The sequence below is a fragment of the Oryzias melastigma genome, linkage group LG12 (genome assembly GCF_002922805.2).
Source record: "Oryzias melastigma strain HK-1 linkage group LG12, ASM292280v2, whole genome shotgun sequence".
Classification (NCBI taxonomy): domain Eukaryota; kingdom Metazoa; phylum Chordata; class Actinopteri; order Beloniformes; family Adrianichthyidae; genus Oryzias; species Oryzias melastigma.
Window position 1 is genome coordinate 11,648,751 of NC_050523.1, and position 14,594 is coordinate 11,663,344.

Below are 14,594 nucleotides of genomic sequence, written 5' to 3' on the forward strand. Positions count from 1 at the left end.
TGATCTCAAAACTGTGACTTTTGTTTGCAATGCGGTGGCCCAAACATCATTTAATATTAATCAGCTGAGATATTTCGGCTCAAGAGACTTAAACTAAATTGAAAAGTTAAGACTAACAAATGGTTGGATATTATTTAACCTTTTAATACCTAAGATGTCACTGGCGACGTTTAAATAAAAAACCTTTTAACATACCGTAACTTTTCAACCATTAATGCGACCAACAGCACATTCTGCTTCAGAATCTGCTGGAATTATGTTGAACAGTTGAAAAGTTACGGAAGTCAAAGAACTTCAACACTGGAGCTAAAACTCCGACAGTTTTAACAAAATATTAGTTAAGTTCTTATATCACTTTTAAGACAACACAAAAAGTTTCACACAAATTTTGCAACTTAAGTAAAACTTTTTCCTTCAGCTTTGTTGGAGAACTCTGTGTGTGCCTTAAATCCCAAACGAAATACGTCACGCTACTCAACATTTCATCAAAATAAATGTCTTAAATAAAGTACACAGTTTTTAAAACCACATTCTCCACAAGAGCAACAGACGACACCCCCTTTGGTCTAAAAGAAGAAAGGGAGATTGAGAGATAAACACAGATGAGAGATAAACACAGAGAGGGTAAGGGGATGATACGAGGTACCTTGTGTTAATAATTTTAGGAATTTCATTATTTCCTGGAAAAATATTTATCCAATTTTTTGACATTTGCGAGGGAGAAGAAGGGGCTGGTTGGGGTGCAGAAATCAGCTGTGAGTGAGTGCAGCGGTGTTACAGTAGGGTCAAGACGTTTCCTATCTGCTTCCAATGTCACTTGAGATGTCAGATATTCAACAGCCAGTGTTTCTATGAGTCCATTACCATAAAGCTTTTTTACTGTTTACCAGTAATCCTTTATTCTTGCTTCTCTTTCCCCTGGAATTAACTTTTCCTCTTACCATTATCCCTCTTTTTAAAGGAAATGGAAAGTATTTTCAATGCATTTAACTATGCCAACTCTTAAGAGGTTGCTATTGAGACAGTTGCCATATTGATAATAAAAAAGACATCATTCTCTGCATCATCTGCATGTAGATTTAGCATTTCAGAATCAACCGTGTGACACTTTTATGTTGCTTTCCCATTGATGCTACACTTGATTCACCGCCATTACTGCATCAGGAGGTGGGAGATATGGAGGAGAGACGTCTCGAGCAGTTTCTCTCTAGTGCCGGTCAATTGCAAATTAAATGGCGGATTATGATTTCATTCGCTGACATCCAGGTATAATTCATGTGCGCCAATAAAGTTGTCCCGTCCGTACGTGTCCAGGGAAGCGCAATGCGATGGCCCCGAGCGAGCTGGCATGGCAGCTACCGCCTCACAGCCAGGAACACTTTGGAAACTGGAATGGGCCCTCGGCTCCCCCTTTCATCAAGTCGGTCAACACCACAGCCCCTAAACCCATCATTCATCTCTGGCTTTATTACTATACTTGCACTCTCCTCTTTAACCTTCCAGATTAGTGCACTGGGTTCTCTTCTCCTTCCAAGGACAACACATGCACACAACCTGCCATCAAGTTGGGGGGAGAAAAAAAAGCACAATTTAGAGGTAAATGGATGGCCCAAATGCATTCGCTCCCATTCTTGTCTGAGGGAGATGCTCCTAATGGAAAACTGCACTTAACTTTCCCAGATTTTAGGGAAATGCACATCAGGACCGCTGCAGCTTCTGAACCCACATTACTTTCCTGTTGCATTAACAGCTAGATTCCCCTGTGTGTCATATTTCTCCAGGACCACCCAACGGATCAGGCAGCATGTTGTCCCGTCATTGCTGGATACTACTCCCCCGACACCAGCAAAGCACCTCACCCTCCATACTGCCTTCCCCTCAGACTTTTATCAGCCCACTAGAGCACACAGGTGAAACTTTGACAAAAGGTGTTTTTATAACGCTTTAAAAGAGGAACTGCAAAACTCCTGGTATTTATGTCTAAGCATTCCATAATGTTTTATGGGATGGGAGCTAAAGTTTTAGATGGCCCACTGTAAAACACCCAAATTATGGGCTGAGGAGATTCGCTCATAGCTGTGTACTAGAATACAGAAAAAGATAGAATGAATTGAAAAAAAAAACCCATCCATATCCTTATTTCTAATCTATAACTATTATCTATGTTGTAAAGGAAAATGCCAGAAGAGGTGGTCATCATCAGAACTTAATAGACGACGCTTATACTTTGGTCACTAACCAAAACGACAAATAATCTTGTTACTTTTTAGGTTTAAGTAGTTTTTCGCACAATATGGTTCAATGTTGTTGTCGTGGTAACGGCTACAGTGCTTGCACCAACCTTACTCTGCAGCAGCGTTGGAGAAGAGTGGTATACTGTACTACATAGTACAAACAACTAAATAAGTTAAAAAATAAAGCATTATGTCAGAAGTAAAGTTCTCTTTTTACTGCTTGTTTTTGTCACGTCACAAAAAAAGAAACAAAGTCCAAACCTTTCAATGTCTCTAGTGTCTCCTCTTTGTGTCTCCTCTCCATTATTTTCTCTTTTTCTGCAGCTTTCTAGTCCTCAAAATGATCAAAAGTTCCAAAATTTTAAAGGAAACAATGAACCACTTGTTGAGATTAAAAAAAAAATTGGTGGAGTAAAAATAAAAAAAAATAAAAAATCATAAAGCCACATTTTTAGATGTATTTTGATTTTTTTACTCTGCCATAAATTGACATGAGGCTATTCACAGCAATTATTATGATATATTAAAAAAAATAATTAATTACAGATCATAAGTAATTAATATATAAAATATATAAATTACATGACAGCACTAGTTTTGGTTTAAGTTTAGAGATAGAAAACACCAATTAAATATTTATTTACATTGTATTTTTTCTCTTTGTTGTCAGTTATAGTCATGACTTAAACATGAAGAAATTATAAAAGAACAACAAATGTGGAAAAAAAATGGTGGCAGTTATTCAAAATCCTTATCAGAGGTGTTTTCAAAAGAGATTGTTCACCGCAGAGCTCCTCTATTTCCTGTTTTGGGACATTTTACTCGAGTAGTAACATATGAAAATGTTACAAAAATAAATCCAAGACCTCACAACTATTGTTCCCCGGCTAACGCAGATCTTTGTTCATCCAGAATTTCATAATTAAGAAGGAATGTCAAACTGTTTGTAGCTTGCAGCTTTCGGCAAATCTCTCCAGACATACCATAATCAAAGTTAAATAAGCAACCATTTAAGGAGATTGTATCTATTGTTTTGGACGGAAACCTTCCCCTCTTTTTTTCATTTTATTTTCAATATTACTCTTGCTAGTTTCTCTGCTATCAATCCCCTCATTCAAATCCCTGCAAGGAGATTTTGAACATTGAAAGAGGAAGCAATTTATAAGTGGCTGTATCTCAAATGAAGTGGCTAACTTCCACATGATGAATGAGCTTCTGATGATTGCTAAGTTGAAATGGATTTGTGGGAAATTGAGATATGGAAGCAATGTTAAGCCCACCTGCTTTTCTTTCTGATGTCATTAATCAGACGTCATTATTTAGCTATTTAGTGGTCATTTTAAACAGCGGGACGGTGCCAAAAAGACAGCGCTTCCAAATCAAATGTGATTGAAAACAGCTTTGACTCCTTGATTCATGATATCAGACAGACCCAAACAATCCCACCCACTAGGAACACTCATTTTCCCGTCCTTTCACTTGTCCTCACATGACAGTGGGTAGGGATACTAACAAACATTGGTAACTTTGTCTCTTTTTCTGGTGTACCGTTGAAGACCCCTGTGCTGGCCACAAGAATGTCTCAATTTATTGTGTTGAATTTAAGTGTACCGAGGAACAAACAATCCTACTTCTGCGGATCTGGCTCAAATGTTATTGCAGCAAATTCCGTGGATCCGCTCTCCTTGCCAGCTTTTACTCATCATCCAGAAACCACAGCAGAGTTACCACAAAAACAAAATGTTCATGTATTTGTGACAGCTTGTATTGTCCTGAATTTACCGTAAGACATCAAATGGAAGCATGTAGAAACGTCTACAACACGGGCGTAATTACTCCAAAGTCGGCTGAACTACTTTCTGTGTTTTCCCAGAAAATTCCTTACAAATACCCACATGTGAGAGTCTCCAAAATAATTCCCTCTGCTAAAAAATATAATAGCCTTACTTTTTTTGACCTGTAATTGCCTCTGCACCTTATTTAACGTGTCACTCCCTTCAAGCTAGTTCTCCAATCAACCCAACTTAATTGAGACCATTGGGTATTGGACACGGGGATAGAAGAAAAATGAGGGTGGAGGGTTAGTTGAGAGGGTGGGGGAGAAGTTCCACACTGGAACGGACACAAAACTCTGCAATATGGCCCACACGTCTCTTACTCGAATTTGCCACCACTTGGGTTTGTTTTTCACCGATACTGGTCTGAACTTTATTCGAGGCAGGCCAAGGCCAGCTCTGACTAGCTGCCCCTAGAGGATTTCTCTGGCCACACAGACTGAGAGTTGAGTTACACTCAGCCCAAATGATCAGGAAACAGTAGGCTAAACATTTAAGTAAAAGAGGAAAAACTTTCTTCAGGGACACACGTGTGGAAACACTCGCTGTTTGATTTAGGAGAGGCGAGTGATGGTAAATGCTTGACGTTAGCGCGCTGAAACAACAGAAGTCATCAAATGAGGCACAGATGTTGTTGGTTGCTTTTCAGGAGTCTTTTTGTTATCAAAGAAAACTTTAGCAAAGCCTATGTGAAGACTGATCTTACCTGTGTGGAGAGGAGCGGTTGAAGCAGGTCTTGGTCACATCTGTCACATTGGGGTTACAGCAATCACCGAGGTCGTAGAAGAAGTTCTCCCAGTTGCATTCTGGGTCACATATGCCGTTGCCCTGCTTGCTTTCAGGGCAGCGGCTCCAGTGGCCAGACATGCAGTCACCGGAATCAAATCCTGTCAGGGGATGGTTGCATTCTGGATCACACTGATCATCGCCAACTTTGCTGATATCACAGTTGGCGAGTATCAAGCGGTTCCGCAGGGAGGAGTTGGTCACATTATGAATGCTGAGCTCCCAGGTAATATTGTAGAGGTTAAACGCTTCATTGAGATGCTGGTGTTGCAGAATTATCTGGTGGTCTGATACAGTTGGCCTTTTTCTTGCATCGTCCCAGATATTAATGACACGATATCTCACTTTCTTTGGCCGGCGGAACGTCCACAGATGGTTGTAATGTTTAATGACTTCAACGTTGTCGCACACAGTTTGGCCACAACTCGGAGGCTCCAACGTTGTGTCCAGAATTCCTTCAGCATTTCCAACTCTGTCACCAACCAGAAAGCCTTGTCGTCCGCCCAATTCTGTCTCAGGTTGAGGGAAACTACCGTCTTTTACTGTAAGCCACTTGCGCCCAGGGTGCTCAAACGTTTCGCGGATGACAAGCTGAGGTAGATCTTCGGGGCTCTCGCGGCCCTGCATGTCCCTGATGATATCTCTCTGACCTCGCGCCTGCCTCCACAGACCCACCCTCTCCACTGCACCCCTGTAATTGTGATTCAGTGCATTGCCACCGATCATCAGAACTTTGCACTTTTTAGTCAAATGACTGAAGACGTCTCCTGACTGCTCCCGACTGAGAGCAACTTGGGCTCCGTTGACGAAGAGCTTCATGTAGACACCATCGTACGTGATCGCCAAATGCGCCCATTGGTTGGGCGTGTAACGGACATTGGAGTGGATGGTGGTTGCTTTGTGGGCACGGTCAGTTTTGAGAGAAAAGAAGAAGCGAGGGTCACGGTTTCCTTGTTCACTAACGGCCTGGATGCCAAGCAGCCAGCCTCGGTCACAGGAAGCATAGAAGCATTTGTCGTACAGGCCTGAAAAGAGAAAGAACAATGGTCAAGGGTCGTTCTTCAACTGTTTTCTGCATTTGACCCATCTTGGGAACCTATGGAGCAGCTACAGGTGAAGCAGATGGAGCTTTAGGGTCTTTAGCACTTCAGCAGATAAATCCTGTCCAACAACATCACAGTCCATGAGAATTGAACTGGCCACAAACTCCTTCAACAGACTCACAGCTGTCCCACATAAGTCAAAACAAACAAACTAAAAGTTTGTTTATTTGTCGTTTCAAAGAACAAAAAAGGAAGCGCTTGTAGATCATAAAGTCTGCATATTATTGACGTGAACATTAAGGTTGTTTGTGAAACTGTGCTTTACGAGTGTGGTGGAAAGAAGGGGCTTGTTTTCGGCTAAAACACAATTTACGACAAGGCACTAAAATGCCTTTTTTTCTCGTTTCCTCTGGACTGTCAACTTTAATAGTCATTTGTTCTCACTTCTAAGAAGATCTCTTCATTCCTCCAGTTTGTTTGTTTAACACTCCTTGAGGTAGGTGTGTGCAGCCACACAAGTTCTTATCTGGGTATGTGTGCCCACGTCTGCGCTCATATATCTGGGAGATCCTGTCAGAGTGTACAAAGACTTCAAAGCACCTTAAAGGGCCTTACAAGGTCAATCCATGTGACAATTGTGTGCTTTGAGGTGATAAAGTTGGAGTCCACTCTTAAAGCACTTCATGAGCTTTGGGCAATTATACTTAACCACAAAGAGACATTTAATCTATGACCTGCACATCAACCCCCTATGGCGAGAAGGATCCTTTACCACTTCTTTATGGGATCAGTGTTTCCGATTCCCGTTATCCACCTTCATATTCATAATTGTACATAAGCAGATTATCACAGCGATTACTTGATATCTGAGAAAGCGCCTGTAGAGACATCTTTATTCCTGATTGCTTACTCTACCTTTCCCGCAGTCCATGACCAGCTAATGGTAATTTTGCAAACGTTTGGCTAACTTTGACCTGTTTCTAATTAGCTCCACACGGCAGTATGCATTCATTAACTTGGTATTTGAGTGGACGAATGTTCAAAGAGTGAGGGGTTGGGTTCAGCGTCAAGGTCAGTCCTTTGGTGGATGACGTTTCTCAAGATTTCCACTACACTGGAAGGAAAAAGCCTTCCATCTGTCAGCTAGTGCACTCAAAGCTAAAAGGTGTGCTAAAATGCTTGTAGAGCTCCCAGTGTAAACAGCTGTCATAATTCTGCCATGCTCAATTAATCTAACACACTACACTTTTCCAGACCCAACGCCGCAACTGCTGGGGCTTACAAAAAAACACCTACACACACACGTGCACAGGCTCATACGGCCAAGACTATCCACAACCCTATGAACTAATATACACACCTATATAGACAAATACATTCAAGTACACATTGGTATCCATGTAAGAAAGCGCCAAGGGATTTATACAAGTACTGGACATCAAAGTAAGCTTTCTTGTGTTTGTCACTCTCCTCGAAAGTAGGAAAAAATGAACAAAAAAATGTCTCTGGGACTTGATAAGAACCAGAGAGGAAGGGAACAATAAAGGCTTTGTTTACTTTTTAACTTTTCTGTCTCTGAGAAGTCAAGCCTTCTAACAGTGACCGAAAAGAATGGAAAATTCCATTAATACTTTTGAAAGTTAATTCCTACAAATAATAATAGTAATAATTGCAGATGTGTCATCACATCAACTCAATAAGCTGTCAAGTGCCATAATCAGTCTGACTAAGTTCTGGTAATAATGAGTCACGCATGTAAATGAGCTGCCAATGGCTGCACTTGAACATATTTTAGAAGGCCAGGCGACACACAGACAGATGACTTTTCCTCACTGTTACTCATGCTGCGACTGTCATCACCGAGAGCCTAACTAGAGCACTAAATCTAAAGACATTTGTGAGGATTTGGGGTTTTCATCAACAGTTCTCCAAACACTCATTAGAGCTTAAAGCACGACGGCGAGAAAGTGTCTGACTAAAAACGTGTTGAGTGTTCAAGTTGAGGTAATTATTCCTGATGAAACGTGTCCTTAAACCTCTCCTCAAACTTAAGCCGCGTTATTATTTGTGATCTTTGGACAATTTATCTTCCTGTTTGCAACAAAGGTCCACTTATAAAACAAATCCTGATAATGCTTTTGGGAGAGCCCGTGAAAATGAAGCCGCAGCTGTTTTTGAATGCGTGCGGGCGCGTGCTCCGACCTCACACTGGGTCAAAACATCGCTTTACTTATGATCGCAACAATTATCTGTCAACGTCTGCATATAATTGCCTCCAGCAGGTCATGGAAAAGTGCCTCTGCTGCTTTTGAGATTCATTTTTGTTTTCCATTTTATGCTACACAACCCAGCATGACCCGGATACGGGGGCTAATAGGGCAAAACAGAGTTTGCATAACATTTGGACTTGAGCTTGATGTACTGATAGTGCGATAGGTGTTTGTGCTCTAGTTTTTATCACACGTTGGTGTTTAGCATGCAAAAAACAAGCATAAACACCATACATTTTCTATCTTTTTCTTTTTCTTTTAAGAATTTCAGAATATAGACTGTAAAGATTAGAAATGTATTAGTCACCTTTTGAGTCGAGAAGCGTCTAGCAGTGCAGTGGTGCTAGAAAGAATTGCATAAACACGACTTAAAAACATATAAAGAAAATCATGACGTTTTTGAGTGTTGTGGTGTGAGTATTTTTGAGTACTTTTTTTTACTTTTTTCTAAGAGTAGAACCCTAACAAAGTCTGGTGATGTGTTTCTAAAATAGTATTATTGCATGTATAAATATATTTAACTTCTCTAGTTTAAAGAGGCAAAGATCTTCAGTTTTACCCCGTTTTTTATAAACATTCAAAAATATGAAATCTATTATTTAAAGAAAATCTTTTTCCTAATTTTAAAACAGTGTGGATGCATTACTTTTTTATGTTAAAATTCGACTTTGATCATCTTTTGATCTATTTTCAAAGAGTTCCCAATGGTCTTTGAATTATTATTGTTTTTTTTAGCTAAAATATTTTAAAAATTGCCTTTTTAAGGACAAAGTTTCCGGAATTCATTAAAAAATTTTGTCTGAATTGTTGGAGGGACCACTGGCCCGGGGCAACCCCGCCCCTATTCCCCTTTCCATTGCTGAGAGCTCGGAGTAGGGAGCTAGCAGTCACAAATATTTTGTTTGTTTTTTTTCAAACAGCATGTTTTTGTCTCAACAATTTGAATACAGAAATACTCAGAAATCCAATTTGAAACGTATTTTTCTTTATGTCCTCCATTGTCAAAAATATGCCTCAAGAACGTGTTAAAAACTCCTACAACACGATTTTTATCAGAGTGGGTCTTTAGTTTTACAACAATCACAAACACAACCATTTTTTAGTCACAGGTTGACTTATTTTATATGTTTATGTCTTAATAAAAATTGCAAAACTCAATTTCTTAGACAAAACTGACAGAATAATTTCTTTGTTTTGTCTGTTATAAATGTACGTTTTTAATTACTAAGGGCTTTAAAACCTTATCTTTGAGTCACGGGGCTGCTAACATCTAGACATCTGAATGGTAGAGCGTCTGCCGAGCGTCTGGGAGATTGTCGGTTCGAATCCAACATCAACCTGCTTAAGGGTTGGATCAAACCACCAAAGTATAGCTGTGAATGCAGCTCGCCGCTCTATCTGGGGATGGGTCAAATGAGGAGAACAACTTTCACACTCTAAGGTGTGTGACAACTAATGGGACTTTAAAAGCTTGTGACTTGTTGGAGACAGTCAATTGTGAGAAAAACCGAGTTTCCTGAGTGTGATTGTCACATGAGTATGTGTGACAGTCACCCTAAATGTCAGATTTTTATCTTTCTCTCCTCTCTCCAACCACGTAACAGCAAATTAGTTGGAAAGGGTGATAAATCCTAGCAAAGCTTGTTCATTTATTGTGTGGAAACTCAATTGAGAATAGTTTAGGACAGTTTTAAGATTTTTTTTGTCTCTATCATACTAAACAAAACTAAGATGCTGTTGTTATTTTTTTCTTTGATATTTTGTCTTCATATGTTTCCCATATGACTGCATTATTTTATGTCTGCTCCTGATTCACAACGATTTGAACAAAGAAATACTCAGAAATGCAAATTTGAGCTTCTAGATATGTGTCCTCCATCATGAGAAAAATGCCACAATAATATGTTTAAAAAAAAGATTTTTTACCGGAGTGAGTCTTTAGAGGATTCGTTTGAAACAAAATTTGTTTCTTATCAAGGCAAAATATTGCTAAACTTTCCATTATTGCTATTTTTTCCAACTAAAGCAAAGCAATGAGGCTTGCCCCACTTGTGAAGCAAGATTGGCTGATTTACTGAATTTAAGATTTTTTATTTATTTATTTTATTTTATTTTTTACATTGGTCAGATTATTCACTTTAAAGCTGTTGTTTTTTTTTAGGAAAATGGAAATATTGTTACATAATTGTTATTGAAGCTTAACAATGGAAGTGTGTTGTGCAAAAGTAAGCAGAAAATCTGCAGCCTATCATGTCTGAGGTTGGCAGTGTTCTTGATGCTTACAGAGATTTTATAGTTTTTCTTCATATTTATCTCATAAAAAAGGAGCACAAATCTGACTTTTCATGTATTTTTTTTCTTTTTTTGTCTCTTGGTTTCCTTCTTTCTCTTACATACTGTAGAAAATATTTTTACAGTTACATTTTAGTAAAGTCAAAGTGAAAATGTTAAAATGCTTCACAAGCTTTCTTAGAGCTTACATTTTAATAACACAACTTAAAATTGTAAACAAAATCTTTCAGAAAGCCATTTTTCCTAACAGAATGTGTTGAGTTTGATTTCAACCACAAAATAAAGGGTTTTCTGCAACCCCAAAACACTAGAAGTCATCAAAACTGGTAAAGCCGGCATTTCTAAAAGAAAAAGAAATACTGAGCCGACTGTTTAACCACCTGTGCAGCAAACAGCAGCGTGTGACAGAGAGGGAAATGAAATTCTGGGAGAGGGGAAAGCAGCAGAGCGAAGAAAAGAAGAGAGAGATAAACAATGGTCAAAAACAACACAGAGAGGATAAAAAAACATCACTGGGATCAAAACAAGGGGATAGAGCTTTTTTCTTTTTAATTTTTGTGAGTTAGATTTAAAAGATTAAGATCTGTTGAATCAATCACTACAATATGTTAATAGTGAATACATGATGCATAAATGTTAATCTCTAGTAAATTGGACAGAAATAACAACAATAACATAATCTAAAAGCATTTCCTGTCTTAAAATCTCTTAAATGATTGTTAGTTTTGCATAAAAATCCACTCTTTGATCTATTTCTGCTACCGTTGCATTAAATTATGCTCCAACCTTCAAAAATTCCTGTTATGATGCACACAATCCCGCATAGAAACATTGAGGCGTCACTTAGGTCACAACAAACCCTCTGAACTACCTTGCTTTCAGTTTGACACTCTTACAGCGGATTAGTTTTACAGTCTAGACTCCTGCCAATTGGCTACAGCACCTAAAAGTGCACTGTCTGCATGCACAGCGCACACACACGTGATTATTTATGTGAACTAAGAGGAGGGGTTGTATTGATTGAATTCACAGATTGAATATCAGTGCAAGTATATTTCTTATATGGTTAAGTACATTCACAGACTGGCACACAGGAGGTTGAGGAGGACTGGGTTCATTTCAGTTCACCTAAGCTGTCTGCTACTGTTGCAGGCACATTTGTGTTTGCAGCCCCCCCTATAGGCAAGAAAAAGGAAAAAAAAAGATCATTCCATCATGCTCGAGGGAGAAAAACTCATTGCTCCAAACAAACTGTGCACTTTTAACACTTTTCTGGAGCATCTTTACGCACGGCTGCAAACGCGCCTGCACAAATGATGAAGCTTCCCACCAACACAAAAGGTCTGATAAGTGTCTGTCCAAACTCTGCCAAGTCTGGATAAAGATGCATCATCATCATCATCCTCCGATTTCGCGCCGTCGTGTCAGGAGAGGCTGTGAGCAGCAGCGACATGAAAGCGCACAGACACATTAACGCAAGAGGGGGGAACCCTGGCTCTGTCAGCCCTGTCTCGTAACTCCGGTAGCCAATCCAGAGGTGTCGGTTTTAGTGAGGGAGGGTGGGCACTTGCATGGGGCTTGCGGCTCGAGCCGAGAGCCATGAGCGCCTCCACACTCGCGCACGCACGGACGCATGCACGCAGGCGCGCACAGCACCCCCGCCGCTTTGTGCCTGACGTGACGTGCTCGCGCACAAAGTTTTGACCATTACATCATAGCTTTAAAATAGCCAAGTCGGCCCAAAGAAATTGCATTTTACGCGCAGTTTTTACGCACGGTGACATCAGCTGGAAGAAGATGCGGCGCAGATACCTGCCGCCCTGTTTACGCGCGCATGCTTTGGTGATATTCACTTAAAAGAAGGTGCATTCAAAAGTGGAGAAAACGTCTTAAATAACATTCAGATGAAAACCACACCAGCGTGATCAATGTGATCCCAATCCGGAGCGCACTACCCAAAATCCCCGCTGTTTTCAGAGCATTACATCATTGTCTGGTCTGGGAGATAAACTCAATTTCAACTCTTTGTTTGATCATCTGCGCGGATCATGCTTTAAGACCAATAAAATGATGTAGAGATATTATAGAGAGTCCTACCTGCGATCACCGTGGGTGATCGTTGACCTCCCTCTGGTTTGATCCACATCTCCAGAGTGAAATTTCCTCTGGGGATCTCCACGCCGGGCTTGAGCCGTAACTGATCTCCCCTGCCGGTGAAATAGACCGCTTTCCCGCGGTCTGGAGAGTTCTCCTCCGCGTGTGACGAGCGCCGGTGCTGGCGGGGCACCCGCCGCTCCAAGCCGGCCAAGGAGCGTTTGCCCCGGGGCAGACGAGTGGCACAAGCCCCTGGGATGACGGCTCTCGCCTCCCTGATGCGCACCAACTCCCTCTTGGATCTTCCCTTTCTCCGGACTGTCCCGCACTCTGATCCAAAGCACAAGATGAGAATCACAAGGCAAGACACCCAGGGTGATGGCCAAAGTTTCATTTTTTGGCAAATGATGAGGGGAAAAATAAAAAATAAGAGGGGAAGAAAAATAAAAGAAACGAATAAGTAACAAAAAATGTCCAGTGTTCCTCTCTTTTGGGATCCTCTTGAGTTCTTTTTTTTTCTTTTTTTCTTTTTACAAACCAAAGCGTATAAACTGTCTAAATAAACCCATAAAGCTACGCTGTTTTCCCTCTTTATAATGCTAAGCCACGACCCCCTCTCTTAAGCAAAACTACTCTGGAGACATTCATGGGACACGGGAATATTTCATTCATGTTATGTGTTCCACGGTGCCTTTTCAATGGGTCCCATTTAGCCAAAGGGATGACTAATAAGTAATCAATCAAGAGGGGGGTCCGGCCGATGCCCCCCTCATCCTCTTTGGACGAGTAACCCGCAGAAAATCCACAGTTGTCCACCAAAGCTCTCGTTACACCTCCTTTTTTATATCCTACCCGTGGAAAAGCATTAGAAATGGCACACAGACTGTGGAATCCCAAAGAAAAGTGACAGCAAACCGGTCACTCATATTTATTACAGAAAAGAAAAAAAAATGTGTTCCAAATGAAATCCAAAACAAACAAACAACAAAACTTCCTTCAGTCTGTGTGCAAAAAAGTTGAAATGGACTGGGATGTCTGGAAAGGCGCAAGAGAGACAGAGGGACAGGGAGCTCCAGAAGTCGCGGTCCTCATTGATTGCCTGGAACAGAGAGCCTTTACGCACTTGGAGGAGTCGGAGCTCGTCGTCACTCAGGAGGCAGCTAAAAGTCCTTTAAAGAACAAGTCATGTTTTCAAATGTTCTGAGCCTCTCTCTGTGTGTGTTTTTTTCTTTTTCAGCTCTTTTTTTTTCACAGTGGGAAGTCACAGGTAGGCAACTCTCACTGACGGTAATTCTCTCGGAGGCACACACTGATAGGATGGTGTTTACGGGAGTTTAGAGGGCGTAGATGTATCCCTCTAGCGGTTACAGTTTAAACAATCCAACACATGCACGAGTCCCACAATGCAGGATCAGAGGCATGCAGTCTGGAGGAATGAACCAACACATCCTCCAGGTTAGGAGGGGAAAAAATCATAAATTCATGCACACATTTATGCAGAAGTTTTTGCGTAACAAAGCACAAGAAGAAGTACAATAAAATATTGTTTAAAACTTGAATTAAAAATAAATTGAACCAACAATATATAACAACAAGAAACTTAAGAAAAAGACAAAATAAACAAATAATGTAAAAAACAAAGGAACCTAAAGTCTATAAGCTGAAATGTATGTTAAGATACATTTCTTTTTTAACTTTTTAAAATATTTGTATTGTTTGTGTAGATTTGAGTTTGTAGGTGCATATGCATACACATATGTGTATGAAAAGAAATAAAGAAAATGGGAAAAATACTTTAAAAATCACATATGTAAACAATATATGCATTTTACATACACTGTAAAAAGTTAAAACATTGAATCAATTAACAAAACCTTGAGTAATTTAATACATTTAAAGACAATAGTTTTTATCAAATTAAACTTTTAAGCCAAATAATCAATTCAAATGTCTGATTTGATGAAAATTAATCATTTTACATGTAACAACTTATAGAGCTTTTGTTAAATGATCCAATGTTTCATTTTTTTAGTGTAGTAA

At 39.9% G+C, this 14,594-nt stretch overlaps 1 protein-coding gene across 2 annotated transcripts in view; it reads right to left on the reverse strand.

The window, feature by feature from the left end:
• Positions 1 to 14,163, reverse strand: part of pappaa (pregnancy-associated plasma protein A, pappalysin 1a) — a 106,068-nt gene extending 91,905 nt beyond the window's left edge. For both annotated transcript variants that reach the window (XM_024299572.2, XM_024299571.2), the window contains exons 1-2: positions 12,558 to 14,163; positions 4,776 to 5,880 (exon numbers count right to left, since the gene is read on the reverse strand). In XM_024299572.2, the coding sequence (XP_024155340.1) occupies positions 4,776 to 5,880; positions 12,558 to 12,948 (1,496 nt within the window). In that variant the 5' untranslated portion in view covers positions 12,949 to 14,163. The remainder of the gene's footprint in view (positions 1 to 4,775; positions 5,881 to 12,557) is intronic.
• Between the last annotated feature and the right edge of the window lie 431 nt (positions 14,164 to 14,594).